Raw genomic sequence first — 19,126 nt, 5'->3', positions numbered from 1 at the left:
TCATCTAAGCCCTTTCAAGCTCCTCTATGGCTGTCCCTTTGTGCTCCAGGGTTTTCCTCTTTCTTTGGCCCCTCCTATTCCTGATACTTGGGCAGCCTTACACCTGAGGCAACACCTAAGCAGATAGCATGCAGAACAATTCCTTCCTGAACCTATTGACTATTCAGAGACTCCATTAAAACTACAGCCAGGAGACCTGATGCAGAGAACAGACTCTCTTACTCCCCTTAACCCCAAATGGGCAGGTTCATATCAGGCAGTCCCGAGACCACCTGCAGCAGCCAAACTGAAATCATTCCCACACTGGATACCCAATTCCAAGCTTAAAAAGGTAGCAGCTCACTCATCCCCCCCTGAACAACGCACATCCCCAGCAGCCCTCCTTGTTGTGTAAAATACTCTTGCTTTTTTCACAAGCCCCACTCCTATACACTTCCCCCAGATACTCGGAGACCTAAAGGACCGAGATTATGCCTTATAAACTTATGTCTATTTATTACCCAACTTTTGCCAATTTATTATCCTCGCTACCCGGGACATTGCTTGGTATCTATTCCCAGAGCCCCTGAATACTCCAGCTTAAATTTTCAAATCCATGCATCAACCATGGCTTAAAGGAGCTTATTGGGACTTCTCACATCCTCAGCTTTCCTTCTTCTCTTTCTGCCTCCTTTTTGTCTGGCCTTAATACCTCATTACATGCCTGCACTTATTAAAACTTCTGTTGACCTTCTGGTAAATTCCACTAACACATCCAGTTTCCCCTGCTGGATTTGTTTACCCCCATGAGCCCCAACTCTGTAGCCCAGCCAGTTCCTCTGACCACATGCACCGAGAAGACAGAACAGAATTCAGAGAATCAGCCATACGACACATTCCTTTTTGATATATGACTGCCAAATACTTTGCCTCACACATTACTATCCCCAGGACAGGTCAGATGGGTACCCTTACTTAACCCCCTATTTCTCAGACTCTTCTCTGTGTCCCATGCACAGAAGAGGAAATCCCAGCAGCCTTCCTTTCTCTTTCTTTATGTAATCATACCTTTCCTTTCCCCAATCCCACTGCTGAACACAGTACCTAAAAGGGGCCCACAAGCAAACTGATAAGAGCTTTCATTCCCTGTGCTCTTTGGAGTTTACCTATAACCAAAAGCCAGTTCTTATTCTGCCAAGGTAGAGGTCCACTAACCAGTATGCCTCTAATAAACATAAAACCTAAGCCCTACAATGTAGAACACTGAATGCTCCTTCCTCTACCTGGACAAGTATTCTTAAACCTCCAAACACTGAATTTTAATTGAAAAGTCCCATCTTTTGAACACCAATATTGATCTCCAGCCTCTTGGGGCTGCATACATGGCCACCACCTTTGCCTTTTACCAGGGGTGGATATGGAACCTCAATAGCCTCCAACTAAAACAAGTAGTCTCCTATTACATTTCTGTTGCCTTGACTATCATCAGGGAACCTTCTTCCTATGTGAAAAAAAAACACATCTGTTTACCCACTAACTGTACAGAAACTCGCACCCCAGCCTTTCTCACACCAGTCCTCCTATATTTCACTGAGAAGGGACCCATCCCAATCCCAGTATACACCCTACCCAGACTGAAATGAGCTCTCCCTTGGCACCAACTGTCCTCCAAAACAGAGGATATCTAGATTTATTAACCACAGACAAAGGAGGTATCTGTTTCTTCCTACAAGAAACCTGCTGCTTTTACACTAACAAGTCTGGTGAGGAACGACATTAAAATTAAGAGAACAGGCACCAAGTTGATCAGTACTCCTCCTCATGAACTATGAGATGGCTTTCTCCCCTGGCTATGTTCTCTTGGATAGCCCCTTTTGTCTTCCCAATTCTCTGTATAATGATTGACCTTGCTATTGGGCCCTCCCTGTTTCAGCTCTTCATCTCCTTGTCACACAGAACCATCAATGCCACCACTAATCACGTGATCCAGAACATCCTTCTGCTGAGTAACAAGAGAACTGCTCAATATCAATGCCTACAGGAGTCTTCAATTAATGCCCTCTCTCAGCAGGAAGTACTGTAAGAGACATCACTGCCCCCTCTCCCTTCACCCCTCCCTTCACTTCTTTTTCATAAAATTAAAAAAAAAGGAAGGAATGTTAGATAGAACTTGACATAGGCAACACCATTTTGAAATACATCCCCCATCATAGAATAAGAGTCACCTCATTGTTATTCTGACTTAGCCTGACATTAAACCCCAGACAATATTCTATCATTTCACAAAAAAATCTCAAACAATAATTTATCATCACACAGAAAAAGGAAATTTCTGAGACTGGAATTCTGAAAACACCTAGTTCAACATGAAACAGTGATCACCTCAAAGAATACAGGTGATGACCCTGACAACCCTCCTAGCAATGGCCCAACCACAAAAATTTCCACACTCCCTCCTGCCCTTATATCTACCCCAGGCTGCAAATGGAATATAGGTCTCAGTCTCCACTGGGCCCCCATCTGCAGGTTTTTACTGAATAAATGTGTGTCAGTGTTGAACTGCCTCTCTTCTCTATTTCCTTCATTTGCTTTTATCCTTACAGGGAGATGGTTTCTATTTCCTGCCATTTTGATTTATTTCTGATGTGTAATTCAGACTTGGTTGTCATTTGATTTTTCTTCTAGTGTAGTGCATCTCTATGCTGGTTTTTATTTTTATTTTTAATTTTTGCTTCATGAAATATTTCATTGTGTATGCTTTGTAGTGCAGGCTTTCTTTCTTGTTATGAATTCTTATAGCTTCTGTTTATTATGGACGGTTTTACCAGGTGAATCTCTGAATCAATTTGCATACAGAGGTGAATAAGACATAGAACCAAATAACAAAAAAAAATATAATCCAGTAAAGATACAGATGATTTTTTAACGTAACAAACATGTTAATTTGAAACTTACATATGTTTAAAGCTATGTGTTTTTAACTGTATGAAATCAATATAAACAATTGTTTAAAAGTTGGGCCAATGGAAGATTCTTTTTTTTTCCCAGAGAGGGATATTTTACCATTGATATTATTTAGAATTGGGAGTGCATGGTGATTGTGTTAGTCAGCTTTCCGTTACTGAAACAATTACCTGATACAATCATTTACTTTGATTCAAACTTTTGAAGTTTTAATCCATGATTGGTTAAACATATTACTTTTAGGCTTCTGGTATGGAGGCAGCATGGTGAGAATGCATGGTAGAGATAAATTGCTCATCTCATGGCTAAGAAGTAAGACAGGAAGAAGAGCCTGGGTTCCCACTATCCTCCTTGAGGGCATATTTCCAATGACCTGGAGAAGTCCCACTAAGCTTTTCCTCTGGGGGTTCATCACCACACAATAGGGACACACTGGAATCCAAGTCTTTAACACATTAAAAAAAAAAAAAAGGAAGGAATGTTAGATAGAACTTGACACAGGCAACACCTTTTTGAAATACATCCCCCTTCATAGAATAATGATGGGGGAAAGTTCAGGTCCAAACTTGAGCAATGATGAAAAGAAATCAGTATTTTATTTGGCTTAGTGCACCCTCTGATTCGGGTCTAAAAGACAAGGGTCAAAGTTTGGAGTTAGTAATTTGAAATGTGCCTTCCTTCCTGTATTCTATGCTTTCATTCGCTCATGCAACAAGTTTGTATTGGCAAGTGCTGTATGCATTAGGCACTGGGAGTAAAATGGTGACTAAGATATGGAACCAAACCCCAAGGGATTTACAATGTAGTGGGATGTACAGATAAGCAATAGGGGAAAATATGGGAATTGAGTGCAAAGGACACCTAACTTGGTTAGGAAGTATTCCCCAGAATGTATGGCAGTGAAGCTGAGGCTCAGTTGTCTCCATGTTGAGCACCACACCTGGGCTGACATTGCTGACATCAGTCACTTCCCCTACTTTCTGCCTTCACCAGGATCTAACTTGGGCTCCTGAACACCACCCTCCTGCTGTTTCCTATATGGCCTAGCACCTTGTCCCTCTTAATCATGTTTTAGACTTCTGACATTCACTCTCTGGCCTTTCCTTTCATTCTCTGCTTACAATCAGGGTGCTCAGAATATATTTTTTCAGGTCTGGCAGCACCAGGGTTGTATCCCTTCCCATTATTTCTCTTCCCATTGTGACCAGGAAGAACCTCCGGATTGAGCCCAGACCAGTGTTCCCCAGTGGTCAGATCAGACATCAGAATTTCATGTTGTTAGTATATATTTTATCTAATATTTGTGTATTTGTTCTCAAGATATTGTTATATTGCACCCTAGAAAATGGATACACTTCCCAAAAGAATGGGGATTATAAAAATCCTTGTAGTATTTAAGTCTTATATTTTACCTAGTTTATTAAGATGTCTTATTCTTAGTTTGGAAAAAATAGAGGAGAAAATAGGCATTAGGCATGATCCTTTTTGCAAAGCTGTGACATATTGTTCATAATTACAGAGATGGTTTGCACCACAATCATAAACACTTCCAATGTGCTTTCAGAGATTCATCTGGCTGTGGCTGAGGATTGAAGACAGCGTTTGTGTTCTTGTCTTCCACCTTTTTATTTACTACCTCCTCAGAGTTCCATGCAGAAGTTTATAGTGATTCCTTTCATCTTCTCCCTATATATTTCATCAAACTTTTCATTCTGGGCCACGGTGAAATGGTTTTTCCAATCCCCCACAGTTCCTAGAAGATGGAAACCAGATAGGAGTTGTCATTCTCTTATGGACAGACTGAGTGGACCCAAGTTAATCAGTGGGGCACCCACATTACGCTTGGCCTGTCAGTAGCCTGACTCACCCAGTTATCCCTCAATGAACTCCATTCCATCTGCAGCTATCTGCTATGGGAAGCAGCCCTATGAGGCTCAGTGCAGTGGGATGGGCTTCTGAATCTAATCATGACTGGTACAGGAGCTGGTGACCCAGAATGACCCAGCCCACCTATGGTAGAGTCACACAGTGGCACTACACAGACATAAAAACAAATGCACTATGGAAATACACCACATGAAGAAATCTCAAGATGTTATGTTGACCAAAGGCCCCAGACATAAAAAAGTGTACTGTGTGATTCCATATGTATGACATCCAAGAACAAGTAAAATCAATCTACAGGATAGAGATTAGAATAGCAGTTGTCTCTGCAGGTACATATTGATAAAAACAGGATATGAGAGGGTCCCTTTTGGAGTTATGAAAATGATATCTTGATTGGGGTGCTGGTTGTATGGCTACATATATATCAAAGTATGTTAAACTGTATGCTTAAGATCTGAGCATTTTTGTATTTAGATTATATATCAACATAAAAGAATTTGAAAATAGTTAGAAGGAGATACTATTTTTCACTAAGCAGTGATTAAAATAATTTTATATTAGAAAATGTTCTTTGTTCTACCAATGTCTCTTCTGAAAAATTATGTAACAGAAAAGTATCAGGAAATAAGAACTATGCACAAAAATTTTCATTGTGACATTATTCATAAAGATGGAAACTGAAGGCAATGATAACTTCCCTATCACTAGAAAAACAGATGGGTGAATTATGAATGTTTATTATGCCACTTTGATATAACAGAGGACTTCTAAAAGCAGTGAGGGGCTTGGATCTATATGCCTTGCCCTGAAGAGATGTTTCATATTCTGGTGGGCAAATTTGTATAGGATAACTACATATGGTATACATATCTCTGTGTTTGTATGAGAAAAAAGGAAGAGTGTGTATAGAAAGGTAGGTATGTAAGGGCCTAAAGAAGGGCTGTTTGCAAAATCACCATCAGCTATTTGAAAAGAAATGGAATCATTTGATTTGTTTCAGAAGCATTGAGTACTCTTTTAGATTGGAAAGGGCAATGAAATAATTTCAGTTGCCTACCAAAAAATAAAAGGAAGAAGAAAAGACATTACAAAATAGTGTGCAAACCATAGTTCCACTGTTGTGAAAAATAAAAGTATATGCTTATAAAACAGAGAGCAGGAGAACTTTGGGGTGGTAGCATTTGGAGGAGATTTTCTTTAAAGAGATAATATTGAATTGATTTAACTTTCTATAATTTTAATGGATTATTTCTTACATAAAAGTGATGAAGTTTTTTTCCCTTGAAAAATATATGCTGGGCCAATTAGAATCCCTCTTTTAAGAATTAGAAGCAAAAAGTACCAAGAGGAGGCAGTTCTCAGCAGTAGTTACAGTTGAAAATCATGATGTAGGGCAGGTTTGACATGGTCATGACCGAGGTCTGAGCAGATATTGAGACAGCAGAAACTATAATGTAAGTTAAAGTTACAATGGGCAGAGAGAGAGGAAATGGGTCATGACCGAAGATATGCATAATGTAGACAGTAGCTGAGCCTTTTAAGTGGTGGATTCATAGAGCAAAGAGTTGTGACCTCCTGCTGCTTAGGTCCCAGATCATTAGGTAGGTCCAGGAGTCTCTGTGAATTCTTGATCAATAGTTGCTCCTGCCTTTATTCATTGACAAGGTTGCATTTCCTTTGCTAGTCACAGAGCTTTGTCTACTACAACAGGTTCAAGTACCTAGCTTTTTTAGAACCAGGTATCATGAATAGTCAATACATTGCTTTGGAATTAGTGAAACCCAGTATCTTCTTGTCAATGTTACCAGGCAGGCTAAGCATTTGTGACAAGGCCCCACAAACCTTTTCTCATGAAGGGGGAAATGGACTGGTCCAGGATAGTTTTGGGAACTGTAGAACGATTTGTCATGGGATTTTCCTTCATTTTCTCAAATGATGTCTCTTGGACAATTTTATCTAGCACGGTTTCATCCAAGTTCTTTCCCATGAACTGTGCCACTTTCTGAATTTCATGTTTTGGGTCCTGTGTGAGGGTGACATAGGAATGGAATGGATGAGTTTCAGAAAGCCATGATTCTTTCTCAGAAGTACATCCCTGAATAGCTTCAAGTTTCTCTGGCCCTGGGTCTAAGTGGTTCTTTACTCACCTTCTTTATGTCCTCATAGAAGAGGAAGAGAACCTGATATCTGTCTTTCTTCTGCCACCATCCTTTCACATGGTCAAACCAGGAGCCCCAACCCACTGTAACAGACGCAAAGAGCAGTCTACATAGAAATGGCACAGAACCTTCTGAGGGTCAGGATTTTGTTGATTTGAAGTGTAAAGGGGACAAATTCTGCATCAGATACCTCCTAAGATTCCTAATCTGTTTGATTTTGATGGTCATGTGGACTGGGACGGGCTTGGGGTTATTTGTCCAAACATGTTACCCAAAGTGTCTTCCTGTTGAGGATGCACAAACATGTGTACCCTCACTGAGATAGCAATCCCTTTGGAATGAGGGTGCTTTAACAGAACCTGTGACCCAGAATAAAGACTTTCTAATCAGGTGGAAGATATTTACTGAGGGCTGTGGGTCTATAGTGGAAAAGCAGCCAAGCTGCTCTACCTGGTCCCCATCCATGGCAGGACTTACCTAAAGAGGCACATAAACTTCTAGAGAATCAAATGTTATGTCTGATTCTCTTGAATCAGTCTCACTAGAATGGGAATACAGGTACATGAAGCATTTTCTTTTACCTTTTCCATCAATGAAGGTTTCAAAATATTCTTCCCAGGTTCCAGGGTCAGGTAGCACTTGATTCATCCTTTGGAAATGGTAGTAGGAAACCATACAGTCTTTGGCATTTCGAGCTACATAAAGGAACTTTAGGGTAAGGAGACAGATGGATGAAAAATGGTATAGAAATGGATTTTCACAAAGTTCACCTGGGTTGAGTCTTCCTGAGGATATCTACACACACCTGTTTAGCACTTTGGAGCTGGCTGTGTGGCTTTGTAACCTCTCACCACTCTCCTTGTATCTTTGCCAATTATACTCTGTTTCCAACCTGGTCCTATTAAGTCTTTAATTAGCTAACCTGATCCCCACGGGTGGCAGGGAGCTAAATCCTCCTTTAGAAAGTATGACCTGTCGTGTGACTAAAAAATGCCACATGCATGTGGATGAGCCTTCTGACAAACTCATCTTGGTTTCCTAGTGAAACAGGATAGCTTCATGGTTAGGGTCTGGACTGTGGAACAAGAAAAGAGTTACTATCTTCCTTCTGGCCTCTCCAACTTTATTATTTCTATCTCTAATCACTTCAGCTCTGCCCCTACAAAGCATCCTTTTATGTGTCACTTTGACCTCAAATTCAAATCTTCCTCTTCCTAACTTTTCATTTAACCAACTTTTGTCTCATTATTATAAAATGAGAGAGGTAGGTAAATTCACATTGATTGTATCAGCCCCAAAGTGGCCTCTCAACTATCCACCCAGGACCCATGAACAGTTATTTCAGTGCTGTGCTGATTTTCACTGTAAAACAGTGGTTCATAATCAGGGATGATATTTTCCACCAGAAGACATTTATCAATCACCAGAGACATTTTTAGTTGTGACACTGGGACAGTGATGCTGGCTTCTAGTGAGTAAAGGTCAGGAATGCTGTACATCACTCTACCATACACAGGAGACAAAACTAAGATTTCATGTCATGCCAATCAGAATGGCAGCTATTATGAAGACAAACAACAATAAGTGTTGGTGAGGATGTGGGGAAAATGGTACACTCATACACTGCTGGTGGGACTGCAAACTGGTGCAGCCAATATGGAAAGCAATATGGAGATTCCTTGGAAAATTGGGAATGGAACCGCCATTTGACCTAACTATTCCTCTCCTCAGTCTATACCCAAAGGATTTAAAAACAGCATATTACAGGGACACAGCCACATCAATATTTATAGCAGCACAACTCACAATAGCTAAATTGTGGAACCAACCTAGATGTCCTTCAGTAGATGAATGGATGAAAAAAAAATGTGGCACTTAGACACCATGGAATTTTCTCAGCAATAAAAGAGAATAAAATCATCGCATTTGCAGGTAAATGGATAGAGTTGGAGGAGATAATGTTAAATCCCCCCAAAACAAATGCTGAATGTTTTCTCTGATATAAGGAGGCTGACTCATAGTGGGGTACGGAGGGGGAGCATAGGAGGAATAGACGAACTCTAGATACGGCAGAGGGGTGGGAGGGGAAGGGAGGGGGCACAGGGTTAGAAATGATGGTGGAATGTGATGGTCATCATTATCCAAAGTGCAGGTATGAAGACACAAATTGGTTTGAATATACTTTGTATACAACCAGAGATATGAAAAATTGTGCTCTATATGTGTAATATGAATTGTAATGTATTCTGCTTTTATATATAAATTTTAAAAATTAATAAAAAAAATACATAGGAGAGTCCTTCTGCTCCCACCCACATGAAAGAATTATCTGGCTCAAAATATCAGTAGTGCTATATTTATTCATATCAAACTATCTTTTATATTCTCTATTCTGATACTTGGACATTTGGGAACCTTTCTGTTTTTAGAGGGAGTATCCTTTCTAGGAGTGGCTCATTCCAAGGTCTAGTAAATATACAGCCAACCAATCCAGAGCTCACTGTTCCACCTCCTCCTTTATGAAGTTCTCATACTCTGAACCACTATCCACCTGCCCACTCAACACAGGGCAGGTACCAGACAATTAGACACAGCCCTATGCCCCAGAGTCTGCTGAAATCGTTCAAACCACCCAACTCGAAGCCTGCCTCCTTGCGTCTCCTGTCCCCATCCTGCAGAAACTACAATAATGGCTCTTGTACATATTTTTGTCTCATCTCTCTGCATCCTGACTGACCTGGTACTTCTCTATATGGCTCTATGTGGCATGCGGTACCTTCTGTTTCTAGGGAACTGTGAGCACAAAACACTCTTCATGACGGTCATTTCTATGTCTGTATTACTTACCACATCCCTTTGAACAAATCCCATTTGTCTTTTAAGCAAAAACAAAACAAAACGAAATTATAAGGGCTGAGATTGAGAAGCCCTGCTTTCAAAGTTGGTTACTCTGCCACTGTTGTCTAAGTCCTATATCCGTCTTCTCCACCAATGAACACGTTTCTTAAAATATTTTAAAAAAGCACCTGAATTCTTAAGCTTTTAAACCTCAGTTGTCTTTCACTTCACTGTCCCTTGCCAGCTTGTGACTCTCTTCTCATATTTCTGACCTCCAGTCACAAGACTTCATCCCCTCTCCAAGTTCATGAACTTGATATTCATCTGTATTTATACTGCATATTAGCCTACTCTTGGGTTTTAAATTTCAATAACTGACATATATTTCTTTAATAGTTCTGTTTCTAATTATATCTTATACCTGTATTTTAATTTTGATTCAATCTTTCATTTCTTTGTACAACCTATTCTTCCTTCCTTCCTCCTTCCCTTTTTTCTTCTTTCTCTCTTTGTCTCTCTCTCTCTCTTTTTCTTTCCAGTGCTGTAAATGAAACGAGAACTTTGTATGCTAGGAAAACACCCTACTACTTCCCAGACCTCTTCTTTTATTTCTGTGGGTGATAAATTGTTAAGTAACGTTCTCGAGGTCTAACTCTGCTGCTTGTTATCTGTCTATCTATCTATCATCTCTATCTCAATCTCAGTATCTTGGCTAATTCTGTATTTTGTAATGTGGGGTGGTGAGCTCAGGTGGGTATCTTGTGGGGCCTGGACAGAAACTGTATTCTTCCAGACCATGTATGTGCCTGCCAGGACTCCTGTGAACACTGACAGTTATTATATGCTGATTTGACTTATTGTATTTTCTTAAACAGCATAAGGAAGGCCAATTTGAATCTCAAAGTTTTGAGAGAGGAGGACACTGGGCACACATTCTCAGGGGAGCTAAGAGCAGGCTCAAGATAGGCTCCCTGGGTTCTCCTTCATCTTCTCCACCCACCATTGAGGATTCAACCTTTCAGTATCCCAGTTATTCTCCTTATTCTTCTGCTTCCTTATATCCTTGGCTTTGGCCTTGTGCCTTGGAAGCCATCAAAATTTAAGTTGTTGGGTTATCCAGGTCATCAAATTTCCCCAGACAGATCCAGGCCTAATTTACTTCTCTGAGTTTTATTTCCCTCTTCATTTTTAGAACTTAGGGACTTTCCTTACTTTTAAACCCATCTCAGTTGTACACTTAAAAAGGAAATTCTGCTATGTCCTGCAGCATTCATTGGTTGTATACAAATGTTTTTGTATACAAAACATCATCCTGGAAACAGAAGTTCTCACTCCTTACCCAGATTTTCCAAAAGGAAGCCATGTCATTTGATGTGAGTCCCCCCACCTGCACCCCTGTCATCCTGAAATTGCCTTCTTAGTCATTCCCATCTATTTCCACTGCTGAGAAAACAGTGCCCCATATTCAATTTGTGCTCTTGACTCCCTTTGGTTACACAGTTCTCATCTTTTGTAGATCAGCAGGCACGTTTTACTGCCCTATGTTGTGACAGAAATTTAACAGGCACTGATGTAGCTGATAAATAAAGTACCAGAATGAATAAAACAAGGAGCTCAGGGCTCTGGCCAAGTGCCTACTCAAGAGCATTCATTGCTCCATCTGTTCATCAACTTTCCCTTTTGAAAAATCTGCAAGGCTTTTTTTTTTATTCCCCTTTCCCTCTCCCAATGGCCCAGCCTGTGGCCCCCTGTTCTCACTCTTCCTTTCACAGCAAGCCTTGCTCTTCAGAGCAGTGGATCCTCATGCCTCCCCATGTCTTATTCTCTCTAGAAATTCAGTACAGCTTCTGCCTTCACGTCGTGTTAAAACTGTTCACGGGAATATCCTTGTTGAAACTGTTCACTGCATTTTCCCTTACTGTTGAGAAGCTGTCAACCCTTCAGAAGTAGAGGAGAGGTAAAGATATGGAGGAGGAAGTTCTGAACCGGGGTCTGGAGGCCTCACTCTGGGTGGGCTTCCTCTCCTCCTGCCACCAGGTGGCTGAACTGATCCTACCTTGCAGTTGTTTTCCCAGAAAGATGGTGGCAATAACTGAGTAGGAAGGTGAGTCCTTAGTATCCGTGGAGCAGGCATCGCATTGGCTTTTTCCACACCTTTAAAATAATTCAAGAGGACACATCTGTATGGTGTAAGCACTGTGTGGGGACTTATGTCTCAGGCTCTGTCCGGAATGTTTCATTATGCACTTATCTCTCTGCTTGTTTCTTGGCTTTCTTTTGGGATCTCACAGTCATATTACTGATATTACTTTCATTCTGAAGAATGACAACATGATGGCTATAAGGGAGCTTCAAGTTAAGCTACTTCATTACTTCAAAGACAAGGAGATGGACGACTGTATCGTGTTGAAATGGAGCCCATCAGGACGAGAGAGCAGGGTTCTCACCTTCCAGCCAGCTAGAGCCAACCCCATGTGACTGGCCTATGCCCATCACTTTTTCCAACTCTAAAACCATAGATATTTCCTGGCATGTAAGTCTTGATTTCTACTCTTTCATTTATACCATTATTGGGTACTTGCTGTATGCAATATTGTGTTGAACTGAGGTTTTGGGGAAAAGACAACAAGTAAAGCAAACATCTTCTCTCTAAGGAGTTTCAACTCTAGTGTAGCAATCAGAGGCTCGGGTAAATTGCCAGTGGAGAGCCAAAGGAGTCAGTGCTGAAAATCAAAATCGCTCCAAAGATCTGGAGTGAATTGATGTGCTTAGGTGACACAGTTGAATTTGGACCTCTTGTATATGATGGGTGAAGATCCCTCTCCATGAAGGGTCAAGAATGCTGATTGCTGAGGGAGGGTATTTCTAAAATAAAGAAATAAGAAATGACATAAAATAACATGTTACTTTACATGTGCAGCAGGGAGTTACACTTAGAAGTGGCTTCCACACAAACTCCCATTTTGCTGGCATGGTGTGAGGGCTGGCAGGGGATCAGGTCTCCTGTTCCAAGCCTGTAATCAAAGTGCCCTCAGCTGACTGAGGAGCTAGGCCCTCTTCTCTCAGTGCCTGTTTTTCAAGGATGGGCCTCATCGGGAAGGAAACTGTGGAGAAGATGCCTCCCTGTGCCTCTTGTCCTTTGTTCTGGGCACACCTGTAAACTATATTTTGCCTTCTAAAAGTGTGGTGCTGGGAGTGTTGTTCTGGATGCCACCTTCCCTCCATTGCTGTCAACCAGGCTCCTGGGCAATCTTTAAGTGTTATGGGAATGGCTGTTCTACTGGCCCTGAGGAGGAGGGAGTCTCTCTGCTAGGTCCCAGGAAAGAGAATGAGAACTGAGCCCTGCAACAGGGGGGGCCAGGTCTGGAGCTGACATCCGTGTTATGGACAACTTGAAGCATGCAGACCTAGTGCTTTCAAATCATGGCTACTTTTGAGCCACTCCAATTGAGGAACAGTTCTTTTTGGAAGCTTGGCATGATCTCTCATCTCCACAGCTCTTTGCATTTTCTCCCCAAACTTTCACTTTAGCATTAGCATTAACACTAACATTCTGATCATCTCAATTTTATTTATGGGGATCTCCAATTAAGTTTTAAGAAATTGGTATCACAATTTCACATAACAACCATCTTAACCTTTTTGTGTGTGTGCCTTGGACTGAACCCAGGACTCGGGCATGCTAAGCACATGTTCTACCACTAAGCTATACTCCGAACCCCATCTATACCAATTCTAAGTATACATTTCAGTGACTTTAAGTATGTTTGCATTGTTGTATAATTATACATTTCCTGAACTTTTTTATTTTCCCAAACTGAATCTCTGTGCCCGTTAACACTAACTCCACAATTCTTCTCCAAGTCTCTGGCAACCACAATTCTGCTCTCTGTCTCTTTGTATTTGACTACTTTAAGTATTCATATAAGTGGGATCACAGTATGTGTCCTTTTTCATTTGGCTTATTTCACTTAACACGTCTTCGGTGTTCTTCATGTTACAGCATACATCAGAATTGTGTTCCATTGCGTGTATATACTACATTTTCTTTGTGCTTGCTTCTCTTGGCTATTGTGACTAGTGCTGCTATAAACTCTGTTTGAGTCCCTGTTTTCAATTCTTTTGGATATCTGTCTAAAAGTGACATTGCTGGATCATGTGGTTCCAACATTGTTTTCTTTAAATAAGAGAGCATTCTAGTACTAAAAAGAAAGTTGGAAAGCCACTTTTAGAGGCCATTAAATTCATACTTCTCAGTAAGGATTCTCAAACTTGCCCTGCCTTTTCTTAGCTCTTCTCTGGTCTCCTGCTCAAACTCTGCCCTTCTGTTCACATGGGTCCCACTGCTCCAGGCCCCCCTGTATAGAGGACATGTGTCTTCTCTCTTGCTTTCATCTCTATTGAGAACCCATGGAACTCTATGGAACCCATTTTCATCTCACTGGCAGGGAGCAGGGGACACATGGAGTCAGTCATTTTTGGCCTTCATCATCTGCACTGAGGTCCTAGCCCTGGGATTTGAGCCATATATCATGTGTCTTTATGAGAGAAATAGTTCAGCCTGCATTGTGGAAATAGTCCCAGGGAGTACAAAGTTAAATAGCTAATAGTTAAATAGTTCTTGCCTTCAAGGAGCTTGTGGTCTGGCAGAAGAGAGAGGCAATAGTCAACAAGGAAAGTAACAGCTGATCATTCTGGTCCCCTCCAGGAGTGCAGTTTGGCCATGCTCCCCTCATTCTGCCCATAGCACTCCATGCTAACCTCTGACTCACCCACTGATTGTGACATACATATTGTCTGCATTTTTCTCTTCCATGGAACCATAACTTATTGAGGGCCAGTGAATGCAAGATGTCTTATGAGCAGTCCAGGGCCTGTAGTGAGTGTTGAACTGAGTGGGTTACTCCTAGATTTCACCTATATGTTGTTCGCACACCCACATGCATGAACATTTTCTCAGTCTTTCCAAATGTATTCCTGTTAGACTCTGTGCTTTTGGTGTGAAATGTCTTTGTACCTGGGATTTGGTCAGAGGGTGGAAGGGACCTTAGGAAGGAGACTGACTAGCTCGTTCATTGCCCAGTGGTGCCCATCCACTCCAGAGGTTTTGACCCTTGACTCACATGTATAAGTCGATGTCATCAGCTACCCTCCTCCTCTCAGGGGCACACCTCACCTCTATGGGCAAAGATTGTCTATCCTGAAATAAAACCACTGCATGGATGAGTCTCCACTGAGTATTCATCTGTCAGTGGCTGGGAAGAAAAGAAAACCTGAGACTGTTTTTTCCTCCTTGGACTCAGGGCACCTTGATTCATAAAGAACCATCTTGGCTTCCATATGACATGCCAAACTGGGTGATTGGTTACCATGCTTCTTAAAAATTCTACAGCTGCTGGGATGACCTGAGGGAGGCTCTGTCTTGTTTTTTTCTGACTTAGTGATGGGACATTGTGCTCCCCACTGGCAAGAAACCTCATTTGAAATCTTGCTCAGGATTTTCTCTCTCTTTAATCTCCCCAATTGTCAGAGATTAAACAATGGTGACTGGGGCAGGATGTAGAAACAAGATCAAAAGTTGGGCTTGGTTGGTCCAAGGACCAGATGGCACCCTGGGGCAAGTGATTTATCCTGGAGAGGTAGCTGGCAATAATACTTTACAATGATACACCCTGACAGGCACTGTTTCAAGCTTTTTATATATATTAACTCAGTTAATCCTCACAACTAATTGAGGTAGGTGCTAAATTCTGTGGTTATTTTGTGGCTGAGTAAATTGTAGAGACAGGTTAAATAACTTGGTAAAAGTCATGGGATAAGTGACATAGCCAGAATTTGAACCCCAGTTGTCTAGATTTACCCTACTGTGGAGTCAGAATCAGAGACAAAGAAAAATGGAAGATCTTGATTGCACATGGAATGAATCCCAGTTAGGCAAACAGAGGTTAGCCTGTATAGGGGGTCAGCACCCCACAGATAATTAAGAGATGGAGAACATCAGGCATTGGATTGCAAAGCCAGTGTCACCTACATAGGAACTTAGATCCAGAAGGACCTCAAGGGTATCCTGGCTTGGAGATACACCTGGACAAGGTTACAAGCTCTTCTGCATATCAATCAGACCAGGAACTTCATTTCTTAAAGCATTTGGAAAGGTTTGTTAGACCACCATCAACAGTTTTCTGAGAATTCCAGATTTCCATGCTAGAGTTGCATTGCTTCATTCTCATGGCTCTATTTATTTGTGTTCCCAAGTTTCTATTACATGGATCTCTGTAATGCTCAGCTTTGGGAAGCATCTCTCTCTCTCTCTCTCTCTCTCTCTCTCTGTGTGTGTGTGTGTGTGTGTGTGTGTGTGTGTGTGTATCTGTGAACTCTCTGGAGCTCACCAGAGGGACTCACCTGAGGGCTGGGGAGGCCGAGCCCACTCAATGAAAGGGTGGCGGTGTTGGATGATGGCTCGCTGACACTTCTCCACATCTGCATCCTGTTCAATCATGTCCACAATTTCCTGAATCCATGTTGTCCCTGAGGGTCAGAAGAGAAAGACAAGAAGCAGGAAACTATTAGATAATCTTCTTGAAGCTTCCTGAGGGAAAGGATGAAGGGACATGGAGATTGTTATTGGCTTCAAACTCCTCTGGGTCCAGGATCCTGTTTGCCATGAGAGATGGACGTCCATGTGGGACAGACTTTGGGTCTCTATTCTGAGTGGAGCAGCAAAGGAAAAGCTCACAATCACCCAAGAGCAGGGCATGGCTGAGCACAGTAGGTGGGGCCTCCAGCACTGCTATGCTGCAGCCCCTTCCGGGAATCCAAGGATGCCAGGCATCCAAGCCTAAGCCCCCTCCTAGAACAGCAAGGAGCACGTCTTCCATCCTGGGGAATTCAGACTGATGTGGAAATAGCCTTTCTGACTTAGCAGGGTGAGGTCTCTGCTGCTTCCCTGCCCCACAATCACCTGCTTTAGGGTAAGTACAAATGAGAAGATCATCCGGCTTGGCCTCAAAGTTCTGGATCTGGCTCCAGTTGTCTACAGTGGTACTCTGCAGGGGGATCCCTGCCACCTCTTTCAGTTGTGATTGTTTTTTCAAATCTGAGGTGAGAGCCATAGTATCTTGTGATGGAGAGTCCTTATGGGAAAAGAAAAGAGCTTTCTTAAAAAAAAAATGGTTTTAAAATACACATAACATGAAATTGAACATTTTAGCCATTTTTAATTATATAATTCAGTAGCATTAGTTACTTTCACATTGTTGTGCCCCCATAACTACTACCCACCTTTAGAACATTTTCTTTTTCTTAAATGGAAACACTGTACCCATTAATCACTAACTCCTCATTCCCCATTCTTCAGCCACTGAAAACCACCATTCTACATTCTGTTTCCACAAACACTAGATGTGTTAATTAACTAAAATCATACACTATTTGCCTTTTTGTGAGTGGTCTGTTTAACTTAGCTTAATAGCTTTATGATTAACCCATATTGTGGAATGTTACAGGACTTTCTTCCTTTTCGAAGCTGAATGATAGTCTTTGCTCATGTGCTGTATTTGTTCATCTATTGCTTCATCCAGGGATGCTTGGATTGTTTCTACCTTTTGATTATTGTGATTGATGCTGCTATGAAGTTGGGTATATAAATATCTCTTTGAGTTCCCACTGTTCATACTTTGGGGTAAATACATAGAAATGAAATTCCCAAAATTAAACATATAATGTTTAATTTTGGGAAAAAACTATTGCACCTTGTTCCATAGTGGTTATATCATTTCAAGTTCTTACTTGCAGTACACAGGGTCCAATTTCTCTATATTCTCACCAACTCATGATGTTTTCTGGGTGTTTAAAATAGCTATCCTGATGAGGATGAGGTTTTATCTTATTGTGGTTTTGATTTGATGTTGAACTTTTTCTCATGAGCTAACTGTTCACTTCTTTGTAGAAATGTCTTTTCAAAGTCTTTGCACATTTTTACATTTGTTGTTGGTTGTTTTGAAAGAAGTTGTATTGAAAACAAGGATTTTAAATGCACAAAAGGAGGAAGACAGAAGTAGTGGGCCATGTTACTCTTGGGATTTCAGAAGATATTTATTAATACCACTATGAGTGAAATGATAATGGTCAAATCCAGCACTTATCAAACACTTTAATTCGTCATGTGTTAGGCTAAATGCCTGTATAAATTAGTTCTTAGTTCTTGCATAATATGAGTGACAGAACTTTAGAGATTAAAGGGTCCTTACAGAAAATGTAACAGCAAACGATTGTTGGAAATTGAATAAAAGAAGCTGGTTCAGTGATTCCATAGAATGGGTGAGGGAACTGGCAGCCCAGCTTGGCCAAACCTAGCTTTCAAATTGCCTTTGCCTCTCACAGAGTCAAACCCCATAGCATGGTTTACATCATGAAATGAAAGACAATTGGACAGTTTATGTCTCTCAGTAGAAAACACATTACCTATGAAGTGGTCCTACCACATACATTGAACCCAAATCAGTAAGCAAATATTGGTTTAAAGGCAATTTATGTTAAAATATATCACAACAATGAAATGAAAATGTAGATCAATATATAAGACCAACAATCAATAAATGGAATTGCGTCAAATTAAAAAAACTTCTGCACAGCAAAAGAAACAATTAAGAACAAAAAGAGAGAATAAAATCTTTCTAGCTATTCTTCAAATAGGAGTTTATTATGCAGAATATAGATAGAACTCAAAAAACACCAAAACCCAAAATCGAACAACCCAATCAATAGACAAAAATTAATTAAAAATTAATTTAAACAATTAATTAAAAGACATTTTTTTCAAATGAAGAAATGCAAATGGCCAAAAACTATATGAAAAAAAAAATGTTCAATATCCTTAGCATTCATGGAAATGCAAATCAAAACTACAGTCCAATTAGAATGATAATCATCAAAAATATAAATAATAATACATGCTGTTGAGGTTGTGAGGAAAAAGGTATAGTCATATATTGTAGGCGGGACTGTGAATGAGTACATCCACTTTGGAAATCAGTATGGAGAATCCTCAAAAGGCTGGGAACAGACTCACTCTATGACCAAGCTGCTCTACTATTTGACTTTTATCCAAAATAATTAAGATCAGCATATTATAGAAATATATCCACACAAATGTTTATAGCAGCACAATTTACAAGCCAAGTTATGGAACCAGTCCAGGTACCTGTCAATAGATGAATGGATAAAGAAAATGTGATCTATCTATCTATCTATCTATCTATCTATCTATCTATCTATCTATCCATCCATCCATCCATCTG

The 19,126-nt window shown here is 40.7% G+C and overlaps 1 protein-coding gene across 1 annotated transcript; it reads right to left on the bottom strand.

Annotated features, from left to right (window-relative positions):
* Window positions 1-4,583: 4,583 nt before the first annotated feature.
* LOC114078761 (sulfotransferase 1C2) lies at window positions 4,584-16,939 on the bottom strand. Its single transcript, XM_071601302.1, has 7 exons — window positions 16,789-16,939; window positions 16,230-16,355; window positions 11,884-11,981; window positions 7,571-7,697; window positions 6,978-7,072; window positions 6,673-6,853; window positions 4,584-4,696 (listed from the first exon to the last, which is right to left on the bottom strand). The coding sequence occupies exons 1-7, from the start codon at window positions 16,937-16,939 to the stop codon at window positions 4,584-4,586; spliced, it is 891 nt and encodes a 296-aa protein (XP_071457403.1).
* Window positions 16,940-19,126: the final 2,187 nt, after the last annotated feature.

This window comes from Marmota flaviventris, chromosome 14, assembly GCF_047511675.1.
Source record: "Marmota flaviventris isolate mMarFla1 chromosome 14, mMarFla1.hap1, whole genome shotgun sequence".
Classification (NCBI taxonomy): Eukaryota; Metazoa; Chordata; class Mammalia; order Rodentia; family Sciuridae; genus Marmota; species Marmota flaviventris.
The sequence above is the reverse complement of the archived record's forward strand: the minus strand, read 5'-3'. Positions and strand labels throughout refer to the sequence as shown.

Coding starts and splice junctions, on each gene's coding strand:
- LOC114078761 (XM_071601302.1), bottom strand. CDS start 16,939: ATGGCTCTCACCTCAGATTTGAAAAAACAATCACAACTGAAAGAGGTG. Junction 11,982..16,229: donor TCGGCCTCCCCAGCCCTCAG/GTGAGTCCCTCT, acceptor ATTATTTTAAAG/GTGTGGAAAAAGCCAATGCG. Junction 6,854..6,977: donor TCTATGAGGACATAAAGAAG/GTGAGTAAAGAA, acceptor ACCCTCACACAG/GACCCAAAACATGAAATTCA.